General features: G+C 34.1%; 1 protein-coding gene and 1 long non-coding RNA gene across 2 annotated transcripts; one reads left to right on the top strand and one right to left on the bottom strand.

Annotated features, from left to right (window-relative positions):
- The first annotated feature begins 232 nt into the window (after positions 1-232).
- LOC141587880 (chaperone protein dnaJ 11, chloroplastic-like) lies at positions 233-736 on the top strand. Its single transcript, XM_074409345.1, has one exon. The coding sequence runs from the start codon at positions 233-235 to the stop codon at positions 734-736; it is 504 nt and encodes a 167-aa protein (XP_074265446.1).
- Positions 737-13,719: 12,983 nt separating this feature from the next.
- Positions 13,720-15,996, bottom strand: LOC141658673 (uncharacterized). Its single transcript, XR_012549342.1, has 3 exons — positions 15,379-15,996; positions 14,572-14,661; positions 13,720-14,022 (listed from the first exon to the last, which is right to left on the bottom strand). It is a non-coding gene; the product is annotated as an uncharacterized LOC141658673 (long non-coding RNA).
- Positions 15,997-27,740: the final 11,744 nt, after the last annotated feature.

The raw sequence follows: 27,740 nt of genomic DNA, 5'->3' as shown, positions 1-27,740 counted from the left end.
TGGATATTTTGTGAGGAAAAATGGTATCCGTCTATACGTATAGACGGATAGTGTCCGTCTATAATGAGAATTTGTGATTAGATATAGATATAGATTCCAACTATTAGTTATCCATAAAGTGGGCCTTTGAACTACACAAAATCTCCTTTATAAATACCCACCTCACAACTGGCCCATTTTCACCCAATACTTTCCCTTCACCATTCTTCACCTTAACCTAAAATTTAATTCCATGCTTTCTATTTCTCTTCCGTCAACCGTCACCTCTCCGAAATCCTTCAACCAATCACCTCCCTCCACGTGTCACTCCTCCAACCTCCTCATATCGCCGAGATCCGTCAACCTCAGGCGCATCACTTGCGCCGCAACCGCCACAGCCGCCACTGCAGCGACTTTCACTGGAGTTGAAACGACAGCGTTTTCGTCGTTATACGATGTTCTTGGAATTTCTGCTGCCGCATCGAACGGCGAGATTAAGGCGGCGTACCGCCGCTTAGCGCGGTCGTGTCATCCTGACGTGGCGGGAGGTAGCGAGGATGCTACTGCTTTTATTCGTATTAATGATGCGTATTTGACGCTTTTGGATCCGGAGAAGCGTGCAGTATATGATCGGAGTTTGGTTTTACGGCAGCCGTTGACTGCTGCGAGGTTTTATCGGATGTCGGCTTCGCCTTCGTCTTCGTCGTCTTTTTGTAGGTCTCCAAGGAGGAATTGGGAGAGTGATCAGTGCTGGTAGATATCTAATTAATCGATACTTCCTCTGTTTCAATGAATTGTATACATTTTCTTCGGAATTCGGAATGGATGTAATAATTAATGTTGAAAAGGTAGGATTGGAGTTTTGTGTATAGTTGTATGTAATTAGAGGTTATGGTTGTGATCAATTATGAATATTAATGTAATTGGCTAATTAATGTAAATAAATTAGATACATATATATATATATATCACAATTATGCCTTTGGTACATTTTTGCCTTTTTGGACAAGAAAACAACATTATTAGTGTCTTTATTCTAAAATGATTCGGGGTTCGGAATTAACCTTTTAGAAGTAAGGCTCTTATGTTGTTGTTGATTCGGAATCAACTTACATAAACTCATGAAGGATCTTTCAAAATCGATGTATTATAAAATTGTGTCAAGTTGATAACAAGGTCAAGTTGATAACGAAGTCTTGTAAGTTGTAACCTTGCAAATTGCAATGTATGTAATGAAAACCTTAAAACACCGGCATTCTAAAACGGCCGATTTGCATATTACTACCTATTATAGTTAAAATTTTGCAAAATACTACATATTATACTTTTTTATTCAAAATACTACCTACATAGTTACAACTCTTCACAATTTCATACCTAATAACCTAAATTAGGTCTTAATTAACCATTATAAGATGATTTTCATTAATTTTTCTCTATTAATTCAATTCTAGCCTATTATACCCTTATTAATAATCTTACTCCCTCTTTCAATCCATTCCTTTTCATCATTCATCTACCCACCACCACCGTCATCAACATCAATCCACCAAATTTTTTGATGATTTAACCCCAATTATGACTTAATTAAGCTTATTAGGTAGCAATTTGAGAAGAGTTGTAACCATGTAGGTAGTATTATGAATAAAAAAGCATAATATGTAGTATTTTGAAAAATATTGGTTAAAATAGGTAGTAATTTGCAATTTTTCCTAAAACTAATGAAGGTCTTATACTCCCAAAAAAAATGAGGGCTGAATATAAATGTACATATGTGCTATACTTTAAGGTTTGAATTGAAATTCGTGAATAAAATTGTAAATTTGATGATCAAAATTAAAAGTTCGATTCCATAGTCATGTCTGAATAAAGCCTTAAACACCTCCTGTCTCGAAAAATGTATAAGTCATTGAAATGGAGGAATTATATACTTGCTCAAATGTTGATGGAAAATCGCGAAATTGGTGGTGGACACTGGTGTTTTAAGAGAATTTTTTTTTTTGACAAGTTGTCTGAGTGAGAATGTCGACTATTTTGAAGTCGTAGTCAATTTCGAGTTATCCTTCAACCAACGTTATGGGGAAAGAAAGGCATGAGATATTGTAATATCTCGTTAATGAGTTATGTGTGGTCTATAATTTTGCTTAATAAAAAAGAAAAAAAAAAATCACATTTGTTATTTATCCCATTTTAGTGAGATTATTATTAACAGACGGGAGAAACATAAATATCAGATTTACATATCATGTATCCGTGCCTTTTTATGTAGCAAATTACCCCCATAACTTATGAGTTATGTGCAAATCAGCCCCTTAAGTTTCACTTGTAGCAAATTAGCCCCATAACTTTCCAAAAATGTGCAATTAAGCACAAATCAAGCTTTTTACCATTTTTTTTAACTAAAACCTATTGTTTTTTGTTATAAAATTATTTTAAATATATTTATTAAAAATTAAATACAATATTTACATATTTAACGAAAAATGTGAACCAAATTTAGTATAAACAAAAATTTGGTCATGTAACTTTTCATTGTAATTTCATTAACAATTCTCATATTATGAACATTTTTCACCAAAATAAATTAAAAAAAAAAAATATTTGAACATGATTTTCAATAATCAAGAATTTTAGAATTAAAATCTAATCAATAATTTTTATTTTCAATAATAGTAAATATTTAATTAGCAATTTTTTTTCTTAAAAATAAGATATGTGGTTAATTGCACATTAAAAGAAACTTATGTGGTTAATTTCCTACATTTATAAGTTAAGGGGTTTGATTGCACATAGTATCAAACTTATGGGGGTGATTTGCTATATTTCCCTTTTATATTATGCTTCATAGATATCATTTTGATGTAATCCCTCCTATTCTTAATAATCATCCCCTTTCATAAAGGCACGGGAATTAAGGGAGGGAGTATTATATGATAAAGTATTATACTGGAGTAGGAGATTGGAGAAAATGAAGGTATTGTGTGATTAAAATAAGTATTGTTATGGGGTAAGGTGATTAAAATAAGATAAAGTATGAGTATTGTGGGGGTATTGTTATGGGTGGGGTGATTAAAATAAGTATAAAAGTTTACCAAATAAGGAAATAGAGAGAATATTGTGAATAGACGCAAAAAAATAGGGAGAGTTATTTAGAATAGGATGGAGTATATTATCCAATAGTTAAGTATTCCGTAAAATCAAATTGGCAATAATGTACTCCGTAGACTCGGATCTTTATGCTAAAACAAAGTACTTTGTAACTGTTACTGAATAAGAGTATTAGATTGACTTTATCCCCATAGAATGGGGCAATAATGTAGACAAACTTTTATCGGGTTTTAAGATGAGTCTTGAAAATTCAATACTCAACTTGAAACCAATGAATCGCAAAATGTGAGCGGGTAAACACTGGGTCTAATATATTGCTGGAAAATAAAAAGATGTTTATGCGTCTGAACTCAAAATTGGAGATAAAGTGAAAAAATATACGAATTTGAATCGACTTTCAAAATAAAATATTTAATTTTAAAACTCATTTTGGGTCTGGGCCTCTCGGGATAGACTTAACCTTAGGGTAAGATTATTGGTAGTCTTGAGATAAGGCTTTGGGTGAGTCTTGACGCCACTTTCAAAGGAAATTATCCAATGAGTGGATCACATGTGTTAGTTATCCTTTTTTTTTTAAGTTTGTAGAAAAAAGCAAGAAGTGAAATGGAAAACTAGAGTTTGAGCTCAGTCTGACTGATAATGTATGAAGTCTCAGTTGAGTCTGAACAATAAAGAAATAATAAAAGTTAGTGGAAAGCTGATGTGGCAGAATCTTAAAACTTTAGTGAGTCTTACTGATAATCTTATCCTAAGTCTTGTGTTTTTTTTTTTGGAAAAAAGAACGAGGGAATCACGAAATTAATTTGTTGCTAAGTGGATGGATCCTCTCCAATTCTAAAAAGATTTTAGAGCTCGATAGTCCAACTATCCCAAATCAATTACCAATAAAAACTTTGGGGAAAATGAAAGGCTGATATCAAATATTTATGTGGCTTATGCTTACACGGGGATGTTTTTCAGAAATTTTAGCAGAATAGTGTACGAGCGAAAGTGCAATAGATCGAACCCTTTGATTTTCTTCAATTCCCTTATGCACTATGTTAGGCGATTAGGCCTTTGATTTGCAATAACCGAACCATCCGGTACTTTTCAAAACCGGAGAGGATCAATTGGCGTTTCCTATATGTGGTTGATATTCGTACAATATACCACACACTTTCCATTGGTTATGTGTAATAGCGACCTTTGATTTTTTTCAAGGCCCTTATGTACTATGTTAGGCGTTTGATTATCTTTAAGGCCTTCATGCACTATGTTAGGCCTTTGATTTGCCATAACTGGACCATCTAGTATTTTTCAGAACTGGAAAAGATTCATATGCATTGTGTGTATGTGGTTGATACTCGTACAATATATCATGCACTTTCCGTTGGTTATGTGGTTGCATTACTTGCATAACAATCTCGTTTGGTGAAGTATGAATGGTAGAAGGCGGTTGCGTATCAATATCATTTGTTGAATATGAATGGTTGAAATCTTGAGTAGGAAGGTTTTGTTTTGTTTTGTTTGCCATTCCATCTCATATATTCATTTGGACACATCACCTATCTAAAAAGAATAGGTGATTTCTATCATTTTTTCGCCACAAAAACATATTCTAAAAGATGGAAAGTAATGATAATTATGTTCATTCACTAAATAAGGAAACTAAAAATTACAAATTCATCTATTATATTTTCACTAAAATTAACCTTTTCATCAAATTATATTATTTTCACTAAAATCTAAACTATAATATATTAATTAAAATAAAATAAAACTAATATAAAACTATAAATTGCTAAATCATTTACTGATCCTATTATTAGATGATGATGAGTTGATTCATATTCTATATAAAACCAAAACTAGAAATCGTTGTTATTACTTTCGTGACCAAAAAAATTGAAAAAAAATATATATATAAATTGAAACTCATTAGCTTTATGCCATAAAATTTTTTTCATTAAAATATATTTCAACTCATTAAAAATATAATGCGTGGGATCTAAACTAGTTAACAACTAAAATAAATAAACATATTCTGTATCTCAAAATAAGAGATACTAAACTGAAATGGATGACTTTCACCTATTCCAAAATGTGTAGTGTATTGAGTCGTTTACAGTTTGTGCTTTACCGCGATTGTAGTTGAATTCAATCACCGACTCTTGAAAAATCTCTTACGTTTTCATTGTACTCTCTTAAAAGTCATTTTATGATATTCTCTAATCTATTATTTTTTTTGTCAAATGTAAATCTAAAACCGTTTTATATATTAGAATATAATTAAGTCCGTTGACACTTCAAAGGAAATCAACCTAAGAGAATGAAGATGATCTTGGGAGATAATATCTTGCTAATTAGCCAATAAAATCAAGTTTGTCAATGATGAAAATAATGATTAAGTTAGTTGATTGATTAATGAATAAAATAAACAAATTAGTCAGAGTAGTTTTTTAATTGTGGAAAAATAAAAGGATCTAGTGCTTGTAAAAAGCACTACCAAGAGACTCGGACTGATCTATTAAAGGCTGTTAACCTGAGACTAAATGAGTTAAATTCCTATAAAGGATTAAATGAGTGATCTACTATATTGCACTACCCGATCCAGACTCATGTTTATGGTGGATTAGGGAGGAGAATATGAATAGGCTTTACCTTTGAGAAACCATTTCGAGTACGAATTGAATAAATTCAATCGACAATAAGTTGAACATCCTAAAGACCATTCTGAAAGGGAGAATGTTTTGACATTAGTATCACTCCCTGTGATCTTGCTAGTCCCAGCTATACGGAGCATTGAACGACAACGTGACTTACAAGTTACAAAATCACCCGTTATCTACTAGTATTGTGCAGTTACCGCCTTATGAGGGAGATCGTAATAGTCCGGACAACATATCCTCTTCTTAACACCAAGCCGAAATAATCGAAATAATCGAATTTATAACAATCAATCGAGTAATCGAATGGAGCTGAGCCAATCGAATCGAATTAATTGAATCGAATAGAATGAGCCGAGCCGAATCGAATCGGCTAGAATAGCCGAATCGAAATGATTGATTAGTTTGAATTGAATCAAGTAATATCAATATTATTATTAATATCAATACTAATACTAAATATAATAATAATTATAATAATTATTTTTTATTATTATTATTATTATTATTATTATTATTATTATTGTTACTACTACTATTTTTTTTTTTATAAAAACGCAGATTATTATTATTATTATTATTATTATTATTATTATTATTATTATTATTATTATTATTATTATTATTATTATTATTATTACTACTACTACTACTACTACTACTACTACTACTACTACTACTACTACTACGACGACGACGACGACGACGACTACTACTACTTCTACTACTACTACTACTACTACGACGACGACGACGACGACGACTACTACTACTACTACTACTATAAGAAGAAGAACAAGAACATTACTAAATTAAGTTTAATACTAGTAATTATACTATTTTGAGTGATTAACTAGGTAGCCACCATAAACCACAGTACACCATCAATTTTATTAAGTGAAATAATAGAGCACCAATTTGCTAGAATGTTGGTTCAAAGTCTTGCCATATATCATCCTGATTTGAGTGATTAGGTAGCCACCACGAAGAAACAACAATCCTAATTTTATTAATTAGATAAATAAAAATCGACAGGCGGCCCTAATTTCATCTTTAACCAACAAATAAAATTTGATTGATTGATTTAAACTCAAAAAATAATATTAATAATTGATAAACAAGTAATTTAATTTATTATTTGATAAGTTAGAATCCATCTTGTAAGTTTTAAATCATTTGAGCAATTAAATTAAGTTTTAGGAAAAAATATTGATTCACGAGCATTTGGTTCAGTTTTAGGTGAAAAGGGTACAAAGTAGAACGTTTATGAAAAAGTGTATGTGAAAGATTAAAGTTCGTATATGAAAAAACAATTAAGTATTAATAATAGTAATATTAAAATTAACAATGTTATTAATAATATTATTAATAATTAATATTCATATTCATATAAATAATAATATTAATAATATTATTAATTTTATTAATATGAATATTATTGATTTTAATAACTATAATATTCAAAATGATAACAATAATGAGGATCATTAATTAATAATAATAATAATAATAACAACAGCAACAAAATAATAATAATAATAATAATAATAATAATAATAATTATTATTATTATTATTATTATTATTATTATTATTATAATAATAATAAAAAAATATTAAAAATATTAATAAAAACTATTAAGTTTAACCTGTATAAAATTGAAATGGCCTGAATTTAATGGAGTCAATCGAATCGAGCTAAACCGAATGGAGTCAACTAAACTAAACCGAATAAGAATAGCCGAATCAATCGAATAGGGCTCAAATTTGAGCCGAATCGAGCCGAATCGAATCGAATAGTGTTGAAATGAATCGAAATGAGCTGAAATTAAGCCAGAAAGAACAGGGCCTAAATGAGTGATCTACTATATTGCATTACCCGATTCAGACTCATGTTTATGGTAGGGAGGAGAATATGAATAGGCTTTACCTTTGAGAAACCATTTCGAGTACGAATTGAATAAATTCTTTTTTTTTTTGGACAACTGTGTACTATTGTATTAAAAAGTAAAAGTCGATTTACACGATACCATTAACATACCAATCTAGATTACAGCTAAGAAAAAAATTATTACGGCTAATGCTACTATATAGATCGATGGGAATGCTAGGGTAGCCAGAATCATTCAACAAACGAAGAAGTCGGATGCCGTTGATTCGGAAAAGCACTTCATGGAGTCTGAAAGCAGAGGCTTGAGACATAGCCTCAATCAGAGCTATAGTGGTGATTTATAGATGGGAAAAACAGAAGCATCTCAGTACTTCGTGTATGAGATGGTCGTTCTGGTAAATTTTAAAAGAGTCTGTCCTCTTGTTCCTTTTAAAAGCGACCTCCATGCGGAAGCAGTGAAGAAAGTGTTGCGGGATAGGAAAGGAAATGCTGGAATCAGGTCTTCTAGCTGATTGATCATTATGTCGAGAAACGGAAAGAAATTGATGTTGTTGATTGCAAAGGAGATAAATCTCACAGATAATCGCCTCAGGACAAACCGGGATATCTCTAAAAATCACATCATTTCGATGCTTCCAGATTGCATACAACGAAAGAGGAAAATATAGAAGTCGCCATGTATTTTCAGCTGCAGCACGAGATAAGTAGGCCAAAAAATTATGAAACCAGGAGTAAAAGGAAATATGGGAACATACATCAGATCGAATTCCAAGAAAACTGGAAGACCAAACCCGCTTGACAATGTCACAGTCGCGAAAGAGATGGTTCAAGGTCTCGCATTCAGTACGACAAAAACATCAAGATGATCAACTCCCATTCCTCTTCTAAGCAGCTTATCGGTAGTTGGTAAAATTTGATGTATTAATTTCCAGAGAAAAATCTTGATATTCGGCTGACATGGAAGACGCCATATCAAGGACCACTGAAAACCTGGAGCAGCAGTAGGAGAAGAGGATAAACTATTATGCAAAAGGAAGGAGTAACCAGATCTAGTCGAATATCTTCCGTCTTCAGTGAATTTCCAATATATGAAATCATCCATAGGTTCGTGGGGAAGCTCCAAAGCACAAATATTCTTAGCAGAAACAGATTGAAAAACAGTCCGCGTGTTCCAGTGAGACGAGTCCAGTAAAAGGTCATCCCAATCGATTCTTTCAGAATGCATATTAGCCTTAAAGCTAGGCTTGTTACCAAGAATCCAAGCATCATTCGAAATATTGATCATTTTCTCATTTCCAAATTTCCAAGCAATTCCTTCCCGAAGTAGGTAAGTAGTTTTAACTACTCCTTTCCAAGCAAAAGACGCAGCAGAGTATCGTGAGAACTTTTTTGGAACTGGAAAATCTTTTTGATATTTTGTGCGAAGGATTCTAGAAATAAGAGAACAAGGTTTATGATGACAACGCCAAAAAGTCTTGGCTATTAGTGCCTGACTTACAATAAGAGCATTTTTTATCCCAAGTCCGCCTTCCAACTTTGGCAACTGTAGTCTTTTCGGGGGTAACCAATGTTGGGCGCGCTTGTTTTTAGATTTCTTCCACCAGAAAAGATCAATCAAATAATTAATCTTTGTGGTGATTTGAAGAGGTATCGGAAGAACGGAGGCAACATGAGAAATTGACGCCATTAAAATAGAATTGATAAGCAGCAACTTGGATGCTTGAGAAAAATTAGCAGGGCCCCAAAAAAGAATTTTGTTTGATATATTGTATAATAGAAAATAAAAGGCTGTAGTTTTCCGTCTGCCTAGATCAATCGGGACACCAAGATACATTCCGAAGTTATGCTTTGATTGCACGCTCAAAATATTAAGAATATGTTCCTTGAAATCACCTGGTGTGTTGGGACTGAACTTTTGGTGGTTAATCATCTAACTCGATAGAGAACTGAAAGCATCCAAAATATCCCGTAAAGCCTGGCAGCTAGATGGAGTTAATCGTAGACACAGAAGCGAGTCATCTGCATACAGTAAATGGGATATGGCTGGGCTATTTCTGGATAGCTTAATACCTTCAATGGTCCGCAGTGATACCTCTTTATTAATCATAAGAGAAAGAATCTCCATGCATAGAATGAAAAGATAGGGCGAAATGGGATCACCTTGGCGTAAACCGCACTGAGGAAAAATACGACGAAAGGGAGTGCCATTAATAAGCACCTGCAAAGATACCGTTCTGACACAAGATTTGATAAGCCGTCTAAACCCTTTTGGAAATCCAAATAGCTTGAGTACATGGAACAAAAAAGGCCAAGAAACTCAGTCAAATGCTTTGTTCATATCCAATTTGATAGAACCAAAACAGCGAGTACCACTTCTGCGTTGGTTGATATACGTAAAAAGTTCTTGACAAAGAAAACCACTATCACTGATGAGTCGTCCAGGAAGAAAAGTATTTTGATTTGGACTGATAATTTTGTCAACCACCTTTCGAAGCCTGAGTGCAATACATTTGGAGGCTGCCCGGTATAAAACGTTATAAAGACTGATAGATCGAAACTGAGATATATTTTCCGGATTATCAACCTTTGGAATGAGAACAATATGCGTATTATTCCAAGCTGGAAGAATACGACCAGTGTTTAAAAAAGCATAAACAGCCGAGGTAATGTCCGTATTAATGGTTTTCCAGAAAAGTTGAACAAATTCAATCGACAATAATTTGAACATCCTAAAAACCATTCCGAAAGGGAGAATGTTTTGACATTAGTATCACTCCATGTGATCTTGCTAGTCCCAGCTATACGGAGCATTGAACGGCAACGTGACTTACAAGTTACAAAATCACCCGTTATCTACTAGTCTTGTGCAGTTACCACCTTATCAGGGAGATCGTAATAGTTACGACAGCATATCATCTTCTTAACACCAAGCTTTCTTCTATATAAAGTTCCAATGCTGTATAACGACACCAAGCCCGTCTATTAATAGGCGCTCTATGTGCATTTGCACTGGGTCTCAAACTTTTGGGGCCCAAACTTGGCAAACCCATATACTAATTGAGAATAAAAAAAAGGTAAATTGATGAAATGAAAACACAGTACACTGACAGACTAACTCTCCAATTTCATACTCTACATTCAATCCAATACACGGTAACGGTAATAAGGGTAATAAGGGTTTTGATATATACAACCCACTGGGTTGTATTTAAGCATTTAATGGATTGTATATATCAAAACCCATTTAATAATACATCAATTTTGAAAGATCCTTCATGAGTTCATGTAAACTGATTCTAAATCAACAACAACATAAGAGCCTCAGTCCCAAAAGGCCGGTTCCGAATCCGTTTAGAATAAAGACACTAATAATGTTGTTTTCTAGTCCAAAAACGCAAAAATGTACCAAAGGCATATATATCTCATTTATTTACATTAATTAGGCCAATTACAATAATATTCATAATTGATCACAATTCACAACCATAACCTCTAATTACACACAACTATACACAAAACTTCAATCCTGCCTTTTCAACATTTATACAATTCATTGAAACAGAGGGAGTATCGATTAATTAGACATCTACCAGCACTGATCACTCTCCCAATTCCTCCTCGGAGACCTACAAAACGACGACGAAGACGAAGGCGAAGCCGACATCCGATAAAACCTCGCAGCAGTCAACGGCTGCCGTAAAACCAAACTCCGATCATATACTGCACGCTTCTCCGGATCCAAAAGCGTCAAATACGCATCATTAATACGAATAAAAGCAGTAGCATCCTCGCTACCTCCCGCTACGTCAGGATGACACGACCGCGCTAAGCGGCGGTACGCCGCCTTAATCTCGCCGTTCGATGCGGCAGCAGAAATTCCAAGAACATCGTATAACGACGAAAACGCTGTCGTTTCAACTCCAGCGAATGTCGTTGCAGCGGCGGCGGTGGCGGTTGCGGCGCAAGTGATGCGCCTGAGGTTGACGGATCTCGGCGATATGAGGAGGTTGGAGGAGTGACACGTGGAGGGAGGTGATTGGTTGAAGGGCTTCGGAGAGGTGACGGTTGACGGAAGAGAAATAGAAAGCATGTTAAGGTGAAGAATGGTGAAGGGAAAGTAACGGGAGAAAATGGGCCAGTTGTGAGGTGGGTATTTATAGAGGAGATTTTGTGTAATTAAAAGGCCCACTTTATGGATAACTAATAGTAGGAATCTATATCTATATCAATACTATATATTAATTCCAGAAATCAAGGGACTTCCATGTAATTAAATAAATCTATATATTAATTATACTATATAGTTTTAAATCGCTAGCGTCGTGTGATGGACCTGAACAAGGGACTTCAATATAAATATTATATAGTTTTGGTTAAAAGTATAAATTTAGAGAATATTAGAATAAGGCGAGTTTCCTTAAAATAAATGGGGCCCACTTATGGTATTAATTAGTATAAATATGTTAATTATTTAACATACATAAATATAATATAAGTATATGTTATATTTTGGAAACTATTAAAAGCTAAGTAAATCAATTCAGATTTCCAAAAAATATAATATTCCATAATTCATTAGATTTGTAATTTAATTAGTAAATAATAATGATTGCTATTAAATAATATTCTAATCTAATATTTCACATTTATTTAAATATATAACTCTAATACAACTAGATAATCAACACTGTTATGATAGTAATCTTCCATGTGGGTAGTAAAAGCAACAATAATATATAGCAACGGGAGTAGTGAAAGGCATATTAGCAGCAACGGGAGTAGTGAAATTAACAATAATAAATGCGGGAGTAGTAAAGGAAAAAATAATGACGGCGGGAGAAGAGTAATATTAGTCACAACACATGTAATGAAAGTAACAACAGAAAGAGTATGAAAAATTAACTAACAATTCGATTTTAAGAAAATATTAATTTATTTAAATATACGAGCTTGACAAAACTAACGGGTTAACCGTAAAAATAGCAGGAATAATAAAACAAACAACAGTAACCGAAGAAGTAGTGAACGTAATAGTATTAACAGGGGATGTAGTGAAAGTAATAATATTAACATCGGGAGAGGTGAACGTGTCTCATAATTTGTTGATTAATTTTACATCTCATCATAATTTCAATATATAAATTGTAAATGTATGTGTTAACCAAATTTAGAGAAATCATGTTTCATAGAAAATAAAATTTAAATATTAAATAAATGTAGTCCGGGCGTAGCCGGACACCAAACCTAGTCTATATCTAATCTAATACTTCTCCGTATTAAATTGTACGAGTATTCCTCCACTTGGAGGTTGGCCATTGGCTATTTGACCTTCATTAGTTTTAAAACACCCGTATTATTAAATAGTTAAGTATTCCGTAAAATCAAATTGGCAATAATGTACTCCGTAGACTCGGATCTTTATGCTAAAACAAAGTACTTTGTAACTGTTACTGAATAAGAGTATTAGATTGACTTTATCCCCATAGAATGGGGCAATAATGTAGACAAACTTTTATCGGGTCTTAAGATGAGTCTTGAAAATTCAATACTCAACTTGAAACCAATGAATCGCAAAATGTGAGCGGGTAAACACTGGGTCTTATATATTGCAGGAAAATAAAAAAAATTTTATGCGCCTGAACACAAAATTGGAGATAAAGTGAAAAAATATACGAATATGAATTGAGTTTCAAAATAAAATATTTGATTTTAAAACTCATTTTGGGTCTAGGCTTCTCGGGATAGACTTAACCTTAGAGTAAGATTATTGGTAGTTTTGAGATAAGGCTTTGGGCGATTCTTGACCCTACATTCAAAGAAAATTATCCAATGAGTGGATCAAATGTGTTATTTATCTTTTTTTTTTTTAAGTTCGTAGAAAAAAAAAAAAGAAGTGAAATGGAAAAGTAGAGTTTGAGCTCAGTCTGACTGATAATGTATGAAGTCTGAGTTGAGTCTGAATAATAAAGAAATAATAAAAAGTTAGTAGAAAGCGGATGTGGCAGAATCTTAAAACTTTAGTGAGTCTTACTGATAATCTTATCCTAAGTCTTGTGTTTTTTTTTGGAAACAAAAAACGAGGGAATCACGAAATTAATTTGTTGCTAAATGGATGGATTGTAACACCCCGGTTTATAAAAGAAGTCCTCGTCAAGACATTCCCTCATAAAACGGACTGTTACCATCTCGGTTTCCCGAGGTAGTGAATAACAAATTAAACTCCAAGGCAATTTACGTAAAATTTTAACTTAATTGTTACAATTACTCTTTTCAACTCAAATTACAAAAACTGACATAATTAAAAGTGAAAGTCTTCTAGAGGATGATCTAGCTACTAAGTCGTCTGATCCAATGTCTCACGCCCATCCAGCTCCCGTCCTATCTCTTAAACCTGTCAAGTCTGCTCCCCATAAAACGGTTCATCACAGGTGTTCACGAATACACAGGGTCAACCGCGAGGTTGAGTAGGGAAAACAATAAAACAATATAATATGATATGCATGATACTCCGTCACCTCCATCTCCATCTCAACTCAATCTCATATCACATATCCCCTTACGCCCGGCCATACCGATCCCCGGCAGACACAACAATCGACCGTCGTCGATATACCAGCTCAATGGCTGAGGACACCAGGGCAGGTCCTGCAGAACCCGCCTGGGCCTTATCACAACATCACATCGTATCACGATCTCATCACCACCACACCATCCTCCAACTCCAATGCATATGAAATGCTCAAAAGAAAGTGATGCAATATATATATATAAATCAATGAACTGATAAATCATGGAATCCTCGCCGCTTACCCGATGTTGTGATATCATGCTCAATGCGATCAAATCGCCAATCACCTTTCCGAATATAATGATAACGTAATTCAACCACCATGAAACAAGTCAACACAATTCGATCAATAACGATAATAGGACAAGTGTATTTCCCTACCTCAAGATGCCAGCAGTTCCAATTAATCAGTTAAGCAGTCCAGAAAGTAAAGCAATGAATTTGATTATCGATCCTTCACGAATTCGTCACCTAAAACAATTATAATATTTATAATTACTAACTACTTAAATATAGAAATCTCCTAAAATAGAAACTTTCCCGATATAGTAACTTTCCATTTTAATCAGTCCCGACTCAAAGTCTATCCCTAATTATTGAAACGATTCGGGGATTAAATTAAATAAATTATTTAATTGACTCGGGAATAATTTATTTAGATGACTCGGGAAATTAATTTAATTAACTATTATGATAATTAAAAGATTAAACGAATTCAATCGATTTAAGAAACCCCGCGTCAAACATAGAACAATTCGAATAATCCCGACTCTTAAATAATTAATTATTATTTTATTTTAATTACTCGGAACTTAAACCAACACGATTATTTAAACGAATTATACGATTAAACTCATGAAAAACCCGCATTAACATTTGAACAACTCAACAATCCCGACTCTAATTATATTAAATAACTCGGGCATTAACTTAACTCAATTATTTAATGACATGGAAATTATATTAATTAATTAAGAATGCGACCCATTAACAATTATGACGATTAAACTAATAAAACCCGTTTCACAACCAACACCACCCGTTATCAAATATAAAAACAACTCGAAAAACCCGACTTTAATTATTTTAATCAACTCGGCATTAATTAAATAATTAAGAATACGATAATTTAAATAATAACGGAACGAATCGAATCCGACTTAAACATACGCACGACTTCACACTCACCCGCACCCTTCAAACACCACCGGAGCCACCCCGACGACCACCAGCCCTGTTCCCCAACTCAACCCCACCACCAGCAACCAACCCCACTGGGGTCGACCCTCGCCGGCGAGGAGAACTATGGCCGTCTTTTGGCCTGGTTCAAAGCCGAACCTCACCAAACACTCTCTGTTCCAACACGCACCACCACCGCAGACAACAACCACCTTCCTGCCAACCACCACAGACTTGGTCGCCACCAGCCCATGAGCCCAGACAACATGGAGCCACCGTTTCGACCTCCCCCTAGTCCACGGTGGCTCCACCCCAACACTGAACACGTAACCACTTGAGAAACCCCTGTTTTAAGCCGCTTTGCCCCTCCTTAACGAAACCACCTCCCTCGGCCCCTACAACCACCTACGACCACCCTAACCACCACCAAACTATTCTACCCTGACCACCCATTACCAATACCCTGCCAACAACCACCCTTAACCCCTCCCTGAGACACGCAACCCCAACCAAAACCCGACTCTAAAACGATAAAAACAGAGCATGGATGGTACTACTACCTTTACCGCCACTAAAACCGCCACCAAGGCCGCCTATGACTGTCGACAATTGGCCCTAACCCTTCCCTGCTGCACTGTCAAGGCCTGCCCTCACTCTTTCTCCCTTGAATTGCGTGAAAGGGTGTTTGTGTTGAGCTTGAAAATGTCGTTCAAATGACTAGTGGTAGGTATTTGTAGGCCAAATTGTTGTATTGTTCTTATTTTGTCATTCATACGTAGTGGTAGGTTTTGTAGGAAGATTAGGTCCTTATTTAATATTGTAGGCTTAGTGTACTACCATTAATCAAAGTTAGGTCCAATTATTTAATTAATTTGGACTGAACAATTTATTGGAACAATTCCGTATAAACCCGTCACAATTAACTTATATCGATACAATGTGGTTAAATAAAATAATTTACGTAATTATTGATTCATCAATTATCCCGCCTTAATTAGTAATGTATAATAATTAATATATAATAATATCCGTTTAATAATATATAAAAATATGGGGTATTACAGTCTTCCCCCCTTAAAATGAACTTCGTCCCGAAGTTCGCTCCCATACTCAACAACGAGAAGGTATTGTATATTGTACTTACGGACGTCACGCAATTCTAACTTGGTTAACACGCTATTTTGACACATCAATTAAACATAACAAATACGGAATGTTACATTCTGCCCTCCTAAAAAATAAACTTCGTCCCGAAGTTTAACTCATCTTTTTCTTAATCCAATTAACTACAACTAATAACTACATGCGAACACAAATGTATAACACTACATAATCATCTGAGAACACCATCATCTTTCCATCTTAATTCCGGTCTCAAACTCAACATAAACTCATTAACCATGGTCTCACTGAACCGCAACGTATCTCCCGTAATCATAACTCAGCTCATAGGTTAACTCTTGACACATTACCAGTGGTTTTAATCGCACTCTCCTTTTACACATCAACCAACTAATGTATAACAACAATTCATATAGAACTCATTTGCATAGGTACTCCACAACTAAAGGTCAGACAATCAGTTTAGCAGTACTTATCAGTTTAGAAATATTTTTAATCCTCATATATCGTAATTTACACGTTCATTTTATTCATTCCAGTCCTATCTTTATTAATGCACGACTATTACCTCAATCATCGGGATTTTAATTGCACTTCTTTACTCGATTATATTCACGGCTCAATTAAACGTAATTATAACGACTATCATATAAACCAATGCATACCATGTGAATCATCAAAGGGTTATCCATTATAATTGCCAATATAATTATCATAAACACTTTTTATAAAAAATATAATTGATAGTAACGATTCGAGAATATAGATATGTCAAATGTCGTGTTAAACAATTGAAAAAAAATTACTTTAACATTTTATGTCAATATAATAACGAACATATTCAATAATAATAACTCACTGTTTATTATCGTGTCATAGGTTTAGGTTCAATTAAAATAGATTAATGCAATGTAAGTAATAAATATACTATAGGCACACCGACTCTCATAAAAGGCATTTAGAACTCAGATGACATCCTACTCGTGTGAACATTTAGACACAATCATTACTACCATCCATGTGTAAACTTTTAAACATAAATATTAAAATTTTCATGCGAGTATATTAGAACAACCAATTAACTTTTAACGCCATCAACTTAGAAGATATAACAATTTTGTTTTATATTTATATATATCCGACCACTATGCAAATATGATATAAAATGTTACAACATGCCAAATGTATATAAAATATGCAAACAACTGGACTCGTATAACATATTTCACACTTGATTAGAAATCAATTTAAGCTTATTCAATTTTACTCATATTATCATGCCAACAAGGTTATCAATTATGTTTTAATTTTATCACTTGTTAAGATACATAATTACTGAACATGCGTGCTACTGTCGTCATATAAAACATTATAAATTCATTTTACTAAGACTCCTGAATTAATCAAACAATCGTATGCAAATTTGACATAGACGCACATTTTAAATGTTTTGATTCACGTTGAAATTTCCAAAATCACGAATAAATAATTGTTCGATTAAAACTTGCTTCATATTACTTTTATAAAACACGGTGAGTTCAAAACACAGGGACATAGAATAAGGTTTAAAGTACAAGGATTCCATTTTTAAAGAATTTTACAACTTAGTTGGTCTAAACAAACATGTGACAACAATTGGTTCAAAAACTTGGGTCAGTTTGCAAAATTTATTATTTAATATTGAAACATCAAGATTTTTCGTGGCTTATTAATTTTAAAACACATGCGACTCTTTTGATCGGTGGAGTTGAAATTATGCAAAAATTATTAATACAATTTAAATGAGATTTTTTTTTTTTTTTTATAAAATCGTTGGTCAAACATCACTGCACAGGAACTTCCTAACCACAGCTTACTAAAGTATTTATTACTCCTAATCCGTGTATCATATAAGTATGAAACCGACGCTAATTGAACACTAATTCACGAGGCTATCTCTCATAAAATTTTCATCGATGGGTAATAAAAAAAAGAAATGGCGTAAAGGTCAATTAAAGAGTAACAATAACCAAAACAAGTTTCATCACTAAGTCATTCATTTTCTATGTTCCAATTCTTATAACTATACTATCGATACTAATTCATCCTAACTTAAATCTCACTCTGTACTTACGTCAACATATACCCCATAGAATCCTTTCGCATCTCGATCTACTAATTACATCTAAATCACGATTGTGATGACTAAAGATATGAAATTCTATCGTGTTTGTTATTACTAACACAACACTATACTAGCATGGCTTTGGGATCACATAACCGCATATTACTAGACATAATAGTACTATCAGCATATCATTCATACAATTTACTTACCGTAGCGTTGTCCTGCAATAATCAATGTATCAATCAATTAACACTTAGGCAATGGCAGATGAATTTCTTGTTCAACCTCAAGCACTATTCTACCCTTTCTCTCGTATACACTCATGGTTTCCTGGTTCAACGAGAGGACCACCTTTGTTCGGTGTGAGGGGGCCCCTAACTCATACCTTACCTCGGTGTGCTCCTAACGTTCTATCCCTGTTCATTTTATTTAGACTCTTCCTATGTTCATTGGGCTCATTGGTTTAGGCCTGAGGATCGTTCGCTCTGATACCACTTTGTAACACCCCGGTTTATAAAAGAAGTCCTCGTCAAGACATTCTCTAATAAAACGGACTGTTACCATCTCGGTTTCCCGAGGTAGTGAATAACAAATTAAACTCCAAGGCAATTTACGTAAAATTTTAACTTAATTGTTACAATTACTCTTTTCAACTCAAATTACAAAAACTGACATAATTAAAAGTGAAAGTCTTCTAGAGGATGATCTAGCTACTAAGTCGTCTGATCCAATGTCTCACGCCCATCCAGCTCCCCGTCCTATCTCTTAAACCTGTCAAGTCTGCTCCCATAAAACGGTTCATCACAGGTGTTCACGAATACACAGGGTCAACCGCGAGGTTGAGTAGGGAAAACAATAAAACAATATAATATGATATGCATGATACTCCGTCACCTCCATCTCCATCTCAACTCAATCTCATATCACATATCCCCTTACGCCCGCCATACCGATCCCCGAGACACAACAATCGACCGTCGTCGATATACCACTCAATGGTCGAGGACACCAGGGCAGTCCCGCAACCCGCCCGGGCCTTATCACAACATCACATCGTATCACGATCTCATCACCACCACACCATCCTCCAACTCCAATGCATATGAAATGCTCAAAAGAAAGTGATGCAATATATATATATAAATCAATGAACTGATAAATCATGGAATCCTGCCAGTTACCCGATGTTGTGATATCATGCTCAATGCGATCAAATCGATCAATCACCTTTCCGAATATAATGATAACGTAATTCAACCACCATGAAACAAGTCAACACAATTCGATCAATAACGATAATAGGACAAGTGTATTTCCCTACCTCAAGATGCCAGCAGTTCCAATTAATCAGTTAAGCAGTCCAGAAAGTAAAGCAATGAATTTGATTATCGATCCTTCACGAATTCGTCACCTAAAACAATTATAATATTTATAATTACTAACTACTTAAATATAGAAATCTCCTAAAATAGAAACTTTCCCGATATAGTAACTTTCCATTTTAATCAGTCCCGACTCAAAGTCTATCCCTAATTATTGAAACGATTCGGGGATTAAATTAAATAAATTATTTAATTGACTCGGGAATAATTTATTTAGATGACTCGGGAAATTAATTTAATTAACTATTATGATAATTAAAAGATTAAACGAATTCAATCGATTTAAGAAACCCCGCGTCAAACATAGAACAATTCGAATAATCCCGACTCTTAAATAATTAATTATTATTTTATTTTAATTACTCGGAACTTAAACCAACACGATTATTTAAACGAATTATACGATTAAACTCATGAAAAACCCGCATTAACATTTGAACAACTCAACAATCCCGACTCTAATTATATTAAATAACTCGGGCATTAACTTAACTCAATTATTTAATGACATGGAAATTATATTAATTAATTAAGAATGCGACCCATTAACAATTATGACGATTAAACTAATAAAACCCGTTTCACAACCAACACCACCCGTTATCAAATATAAAAACAACTCGAAAAACCCGACTTTAATTATTTTAATCAACTCGGCATTAATTAAATAATTAAGAATACGATAATTTAAATAATAACGGAACGAATCGAATCCGACTTAAACATACGCACGACTTCACACTCACCCGCACCCTTCAAACACCACCGGAGCCACCCCGACGACCACCAGCCCTGTTCCCCAACTCAACCCCACCACCAGCAACCAACCACACTGGGGTCGACCCTCGCCGGCGAGGAGAACCATGGCCGTCTTTTGGCCTGGTTCAAAGCCGAACCTCACCAAACACTCTCTGTTCCAACACGCACCACCACCGCAGACAACAACCACCTTCCTGCCAACCACCACAGACTTGGTCGCCACCAGCCCATGAGCCCAGACAACATGGAGCCACCGTTTCGACCTCCCCCTAGTCCACGGTGGCTCCACCCCAACACTGAACACGTAACCACTTGAGAAACCCCTGTTTTAAGCCGCTTTGCCCCTCCTTAACGAAACCACCTCCCTCGGCCCCTACAACCACCTACGACCACCCTAACCACCACCAAACTATTCTACCCTGACCACCCATTACCAATACCCTGCCAACAACCACCCTTAACCCCTCCCTGAGACACGCAACCCCAACCAAAACCCGACTCTAAAACGATAAAAACAGAGCATGGATGGTACTACTACCTTTACCGCCACTAAAACCGCCACCAAGGCCGCCTATGACTGTCGACAATTGGCCCTAACCCTTCCCTGCTGCACTGTCAAGGCCTGCCCTCACTCTTTCTCCCTTGAATTGCGTGAAAGGGTGTTTGTGTTGAGCTTGAAAATGTCGTTCAAATGACTAGTGGTAGGTATTTGTAGGCCAAATTGTTGTATTGTTCTTATTTTGTCATTCATACGTAGTGGTAGGTTTTGTAGGAAGATTAGGTCCTTATTTAATATTGTAGGCTTAGTGTACTACCATTAATCAAAGTTAGGTCCAATTATTTAATTAATTTGGACTGAACAATTTATTGGAACAATTCCGTATAAACCCGTCACAATTAACTTATATCGATACAATGTGGTTAAATAAAATAATTTACGTAATTATTGATTCATCAATTATCCCGCCTTAATTAGTAATGTATAATAATTAATATATAATAATATCCGTTTAATAATATATAAAAATATGGGGTATTACATGGATCCTCTCCAATTCTAAAAGGATTTTAGAGCTCGATGGTCCAACTATCCCAAATCAATTGCCAATAAAAACTTTGGGGAAAATGAAAGGCTCATATCAAACATTTATGTGGCTTATGCTTACACGGGGATGTTTTTCAGAAATTTTAGCAGAACAGTGTACGAGCGAAAGTGCAATAGAACCCTTTGATTTTCTTCAAATCCCTTATGCACTATGTTAGGCGGTTAGGCCTTTGATTTGCAATAACCGAACCATCCGATACTTTTCAAAACCGGAGAGGATCAATTGACGTTTCCTATTTGTGGTTGATATTCGTGCAATATACCACACACTTTCCATTGGTTATGTGTAATAGCGGCCTTTGATTTTTTTTCAAGGCCCTTATGTACTATGTTAGGCGTTTGATTATCTTCAAGGCCTTCATGCACTATGTTAGGCCTTTGATTTGCCATAATTGGACCATCTAGTATTTTTCAGAACTGGAGAAGATTCATATGCATTGTGTGTATGTGGTTGATACTCGTACAATATATCATGCACTTTCCGTTGGTTATGTGGTTGCATTACTTGCATACCAATCTCGTTTGGTGAAGTATGAATGGTAGAAGGCGGTTGCGTATCAATATCATTTGTTGAATATGAATGGTTGAAATCTTGAGTAGGAAGGTTTTGTTTTGTTTTGTTTTGTTTTGTTTGCCATTCCATCTCATATATTCATTTGGACACATCACCTATCTAAAAAGAATAGGTGATTTCTATCATTTTTTCGCCACAAAAACATATTCTAAAAGATGGAAAGTAATGATAATTATGTTCATTCACTAAATAAGGAAACTAAAAATTACAAATTCATCTATTATATTTTCACTAAAATTAACCTTTTCATCAAATTATATTATTTTCACTAAAATCTAAACTATAATATATTAATTAAAATAAAATAAAACTGATATAAAACTATAAATTGCTAAATCATTTACTGATTCTATTATTAGATGATGATGAGTTTACTCATATTCTATATAAAACCAAAACTAGAAATCGTTATTATTACTTTCGTGACCAAAAAAATTGAATATATATATATATATATATATATATATATATATATATATATATATATATATATATATATATATATATATATATATATATATATATATAAATTGAAACTCATTAGCTTTATGCTATAAAAATATTTTCATTAAAATATACTTCAACTCATTAAAAATATAATGCACGAAATCTAAACTAGTTAACAAATAAATAAATAAACATATTCTGTACCTCAAAATAAGAGATACTAAACTGAAATGGATGATTTTCACCTATTCCAAAATGTGTAGTGTATTGAGTCGTTTACAGTTTGTGCTTTACCGCGATTGTAGTTGAATTCAATCGCCGACTCTTGAAAAATCTCTTACATTTTCATTGTACCCTCTTAAAGCCATTTTATGATATTCTCTAATCTATTTTTTTTTGGTCAAATGTAAATCTAAAACCATTTTATATATTAGAATACAATTAAATTTGTTGACACTTCAAAGGAAATCAACCTAAGAGAATAAGGGGGAGTTTGGTTAGAGAAAGGGAAAGGGAAAGGAAATAAGAAAGGGTAAGAAGGGAAAAGGTAAGAAATTACCTAAAACTTAACTAGTTGTTTGGTTACATCAACAAAATGAATTGTGGTGGGTTGTGGTTTATTTTGGTGTGCGGGTAATGGTTTAGATGAGGTGGTGATGGTGGTGGTGGTAGTGGTGGCAGTAGGTTGGTTGTGGTGGTGGTTGTGGCAGTAGGTTGGCTGTGGTGGTGGCGATGGCGTCGTGGTGGTGGTGGCAGTAGGTTGGCTATAGTGGTGGTGATAATGGTGGTGGTGTCATGGTGGTTGTGGTGGTGGTTTATGTGGGGTGGTTGTGGTGGTGGTTGTGGTGTGGTGGTGGCGATGGCATCGTGGTGGTGGCGGTGGCTGTGGTGGTGGCATCATGGTGGTTGCGGTGGTGGTGGTTTATGTGGGGTGGCTGTGGTGGTGGTGGTTTTGAAGTTGGTGGTGGTGGTGATGGCGTCTTGATGGTGACTGGTGTGATGGGAGTCACAAGTGTGGTGACAGGTAAATAAGGTGGTTGAAGGGTAACAGGAGTAATGAAATCTGATACCTTGGGGGGGGAGGGGGTGGGTAAGGAATTAGATGGATTGAGGGGTAAGGAAGGGAGTTTCATTCTCTTTGTTTGTGTCAAACAAACACCAACAAAGGAAATCAATAACTTTGTTTCCCTTTCTCTTTCTTATAGATCTCCAATCAAACGCCCCCTAAAGATGATCTTGGGAGATAATATCTTGTTAATTAGCCAATAAAATCAAGTTTGTCAATGATGAAAATAATGATTAAGTTAGTTGATTGATTAATGAATAAAATAAACAAATTAGTTAGTGTAGTTTTTTAATTATGGAAAAATAAAAGGATCTAGTGCTTGTAAAAAGCACTACCAAGAGACTCGGACTCATCTATTAAAGGTTGTTAACCTGAGACTAAATGAGTTAAATTCCTAAAAAGGACTAAATGAGTGATCTACTATATTGCATTACCCGATCCAGACTCATGTTTATGGTGGATTAGGGAGGAGTATATGAATAGGCTTTATCTTTGAGAAACAATTTCGAGTACGAATTGAATAAATTCAATCGACAATAAGTTGAACATCCTAAAGACCATTCCGAAAGGGAGAATGTTTTGACATTAGTATCACTCCCTGTGATCTTGCTAGTCCCAGCTATACGGAGCATTGAACGACAACGTGACTTACAAGTTACAAAATCACCCGTTATCTACTAGTATTGTGCAGTTACCGCCTTATGAGGGAGATCGTAATAGCCCGGACATCATATCCTCTTCTTAACACCAAGCTTTCTTCTATATAAAGTTCTAATGTTGTATAACGACACCAGGCCCGTCTATTAATAGGCACTCTATGTCCATTTGCACTGGGCGTCAAATTTTTTGGGGCCCAAACTTGGCAAACCCATATACTAATTGAGAAAAAAAAAAGGTAAATTGATGAAATGAAAACACGGTACACTGACAGACTAACTCTCCAATTTCATACTCCACATTCAATCCCCAATCTCATCTCCGTGCCCAAATTAAATTTATTTTATTTCCCAAATTATATCTTCCCCAAATTAAATTAATTTCCTTCCCCCAAAAAAATAAACTTGCTCTGTATTCTTCAACCTATCTAACGTTTCATTTTTTTTTCTTCTAATCTTTAAATATGATTATCACATATCAATTTATCACAAATCATTCAAAGTTTTCAATTAAAGATATTAGAATCAAAACTTTGTCACTTTGTCAGTTTCAGTCGGCCGCCAAATCTCAGATTTACATTTGAGTTTCAAAGAAATTGAAACAGGTAAGATTTCGTCTTAACATTATATTCTTAATGAATTCTAATGAATTTAATTATAATTTTAATGAATTTAACGGTAATATATTTGCAGTTATTAGAGGTAGGAGTCAGAGATTAGTAGATCGGATAATCGTGACGCGGACGTTTGATCTGGAATCCGGCATCAAAGCCTCAATAAGGTTGTTTCGTTTCATTACATATCTCTATTTTTAATTTCATGTTGCCTAGAATAAGAAAATTTGATTTTGTATCCGAAAAACGGAAGAAAAAGAAGCGAATAGAACAGTTAGTTCAGTCTCAAAAAGGTGCACTCGATAAATTTTTCACGAAAGGGTCTACTTCTAATAGTGAAAATATTAATGATAATGAACCTGTTGTTGCGACTGAAACTGGCCAAACTGCTGTAATTTTTGATAATCACGATTCTTGTAATTTTGTCATGGCTATAGAGAATAACTATAATAAAATTGAAGATGAGGATAACAACAATGATGATAATTTAGATATGAATGAGAATGATAGTGATGGGAACAATGATGGTTTTGATGTAGGAGGAGTAAAAAATGATGTCGAAAATGGTAGTCATATGAAAAATATTTTTTATATGTTTGACCCAAGAAATTGGGATTCACTTAATTTTGATATGATTAAAATTTTAGCCAAAAAAGGTCCTAAGAGAGATTTATCTATTGTAAAAGGCCCTAAAGGCCAAAAGGGGAGAAGATTTAAATCAACATGTTATACAAGAGTTTACCAAATTGAGAAAAGTGCGATAGAGATTGACTTTTCTATTCAAAAGAGCTTGATAAAGTATTTTGTTTTTGTTGTAAAATATTTAGAAAAGCTAATCCTAAAAGTCAATTAGCTAACGATGGTCTTTCAGATTGGTCGCATATTTGTGTTAGACTTAAACAATATGAAATGGGGATTGAACACATTATTAATATGACTGCTTGGTATAATTTGCGTGAACGAATTGAAAAGAGTCAAACAATTGATAAAAAGACGAATAGTGCATTAGATAAAGAGAAAGAACATTGGAAAAAAGTGTTAGAAAGAATAATATTTGTTGTGGTGTATTTAGCAACACATAACTTGGCTTTTCGTGGTAGTAATGGGAAGTTATATCAAAAGAGCAATGAAATTTTTTTAGGATTAATTGAAATGTTAGCGAGGTTTGACCCTATAATTCAGGAGCATGTGCATCGTATAACCAATGACACTATTCATAGTCATTATCTTGGTCATAACATTCAAAATGAGTTAATTCTTCTTGTTGCATCCGCTATTAAATCTGAAATTATTAAAAGTGTGAAAGAAGCAAAATATTTTTCAGTGATACTAGATTGCACTCCCGATGTTAGTCACCAAGAGCAAATGTCATTGATTTTGAGATATGTTGATGTGTCCTCAAGCTGTGTTTGCATTAAGGAATCATTTTTAGGATTTTTGAGTGTAAATGATACAACTAGACAAGGACTTTTTGATGTTTTATTAAATGAATTAAAATCTCTTGATCTTGATGTGAATAATGTAAGAGGATAAAGTTATGATAATGGGTCAAATATGAAAGGCAAAAACCATGGGGGTACAAAAAAGACTTTTAGATGTGAATCCTCGAGCATTCTTTACTCCTTGTGCTTCTCATAGTCTTAATTTAACAGTGTGTGATATGGCAAATAGTTGTGGTAAAGCTAAAGACTTTTTTTGAAGTAATACAACAAATATATATACTCCCTCCTATTTCCTTATATCTTCCCCTTTCTTTTGAGCACAAAAATTAAGAAAGGGGAAGAAAAAAGGAATAAAGTAGAATAAAATATTGTAAGTTGTGAAATTTATAGGTGAGAGAAAATAATAAAGAATGAATGATGAATAAAGAATAGATAAAGTAATGAGAGTTGTTGATTTTTTAGGAGAGAGGAATTAATAAAAAAATGAATGAAACTTACCAAAAAAGAAAAGAGGGAAGATAATCAAACTTGTGTGAAAAAGGAAAGAAGGAAGATAATAGGAAATTGGAGGGAGTACTACTTTTGCAAATTCTTATAAAAGATGGGAGATATTGAAGAATAATGCAACAAAATATACATTAAAGCAACATTCATCTACTCGTTGGGAAAGTCGTGTCGATAGTGTTAAAGCAATCAGGTTTGAAATTGCAGATGTATGTGATGCTTTGCTTCAAGTAGGAGAAACTGATAATGATAGTAAAATTAGAAGTGAAGCTAAATCCTTGGCTATGAATGAATTTGACGACTTTGAGTTTTTGGTAGCACTTGTTATTTGGTATGAAATATTGTATAGAATTAATTTTGTTAGTAAACAGTTGCAATAAAAAAATATGATTTTTGATGTGGCAATTGATGATATTAAGAAGTTGGTTTTATTTTTCGAAGATTATAGGGAATCTGGATTTAATGACGCCGTTAATATTGCTAGGGAAATTGCAATTGAATTAAATGTTGATCCCGTATTTCGAAAGAAGCGTGTTATTCGAAGGAAAAAAGAATTTGATGAGAATCAAAATGACACATCTGAAGTAGTTTCT

This window comes from Silene latifolia, chromosome 6, assembly GCF_048544455.1.
Source record: "Silene latifolia isolate original U9 population chromosome 6, ASM4854445v1, whole genome shotgun sequence".
NCBI classification, from domain to species: Eukaryota; Viridiplantae; Streptophyta; class Magnoliopsida; order Caryophyllales; family Caryophyllaceae; genus Silene; species Silene latifolia.
Note: the sequence above shows the minus strand (reverse complement) of the source record. Positions and strands in the feature narration are given on the sequence as shown.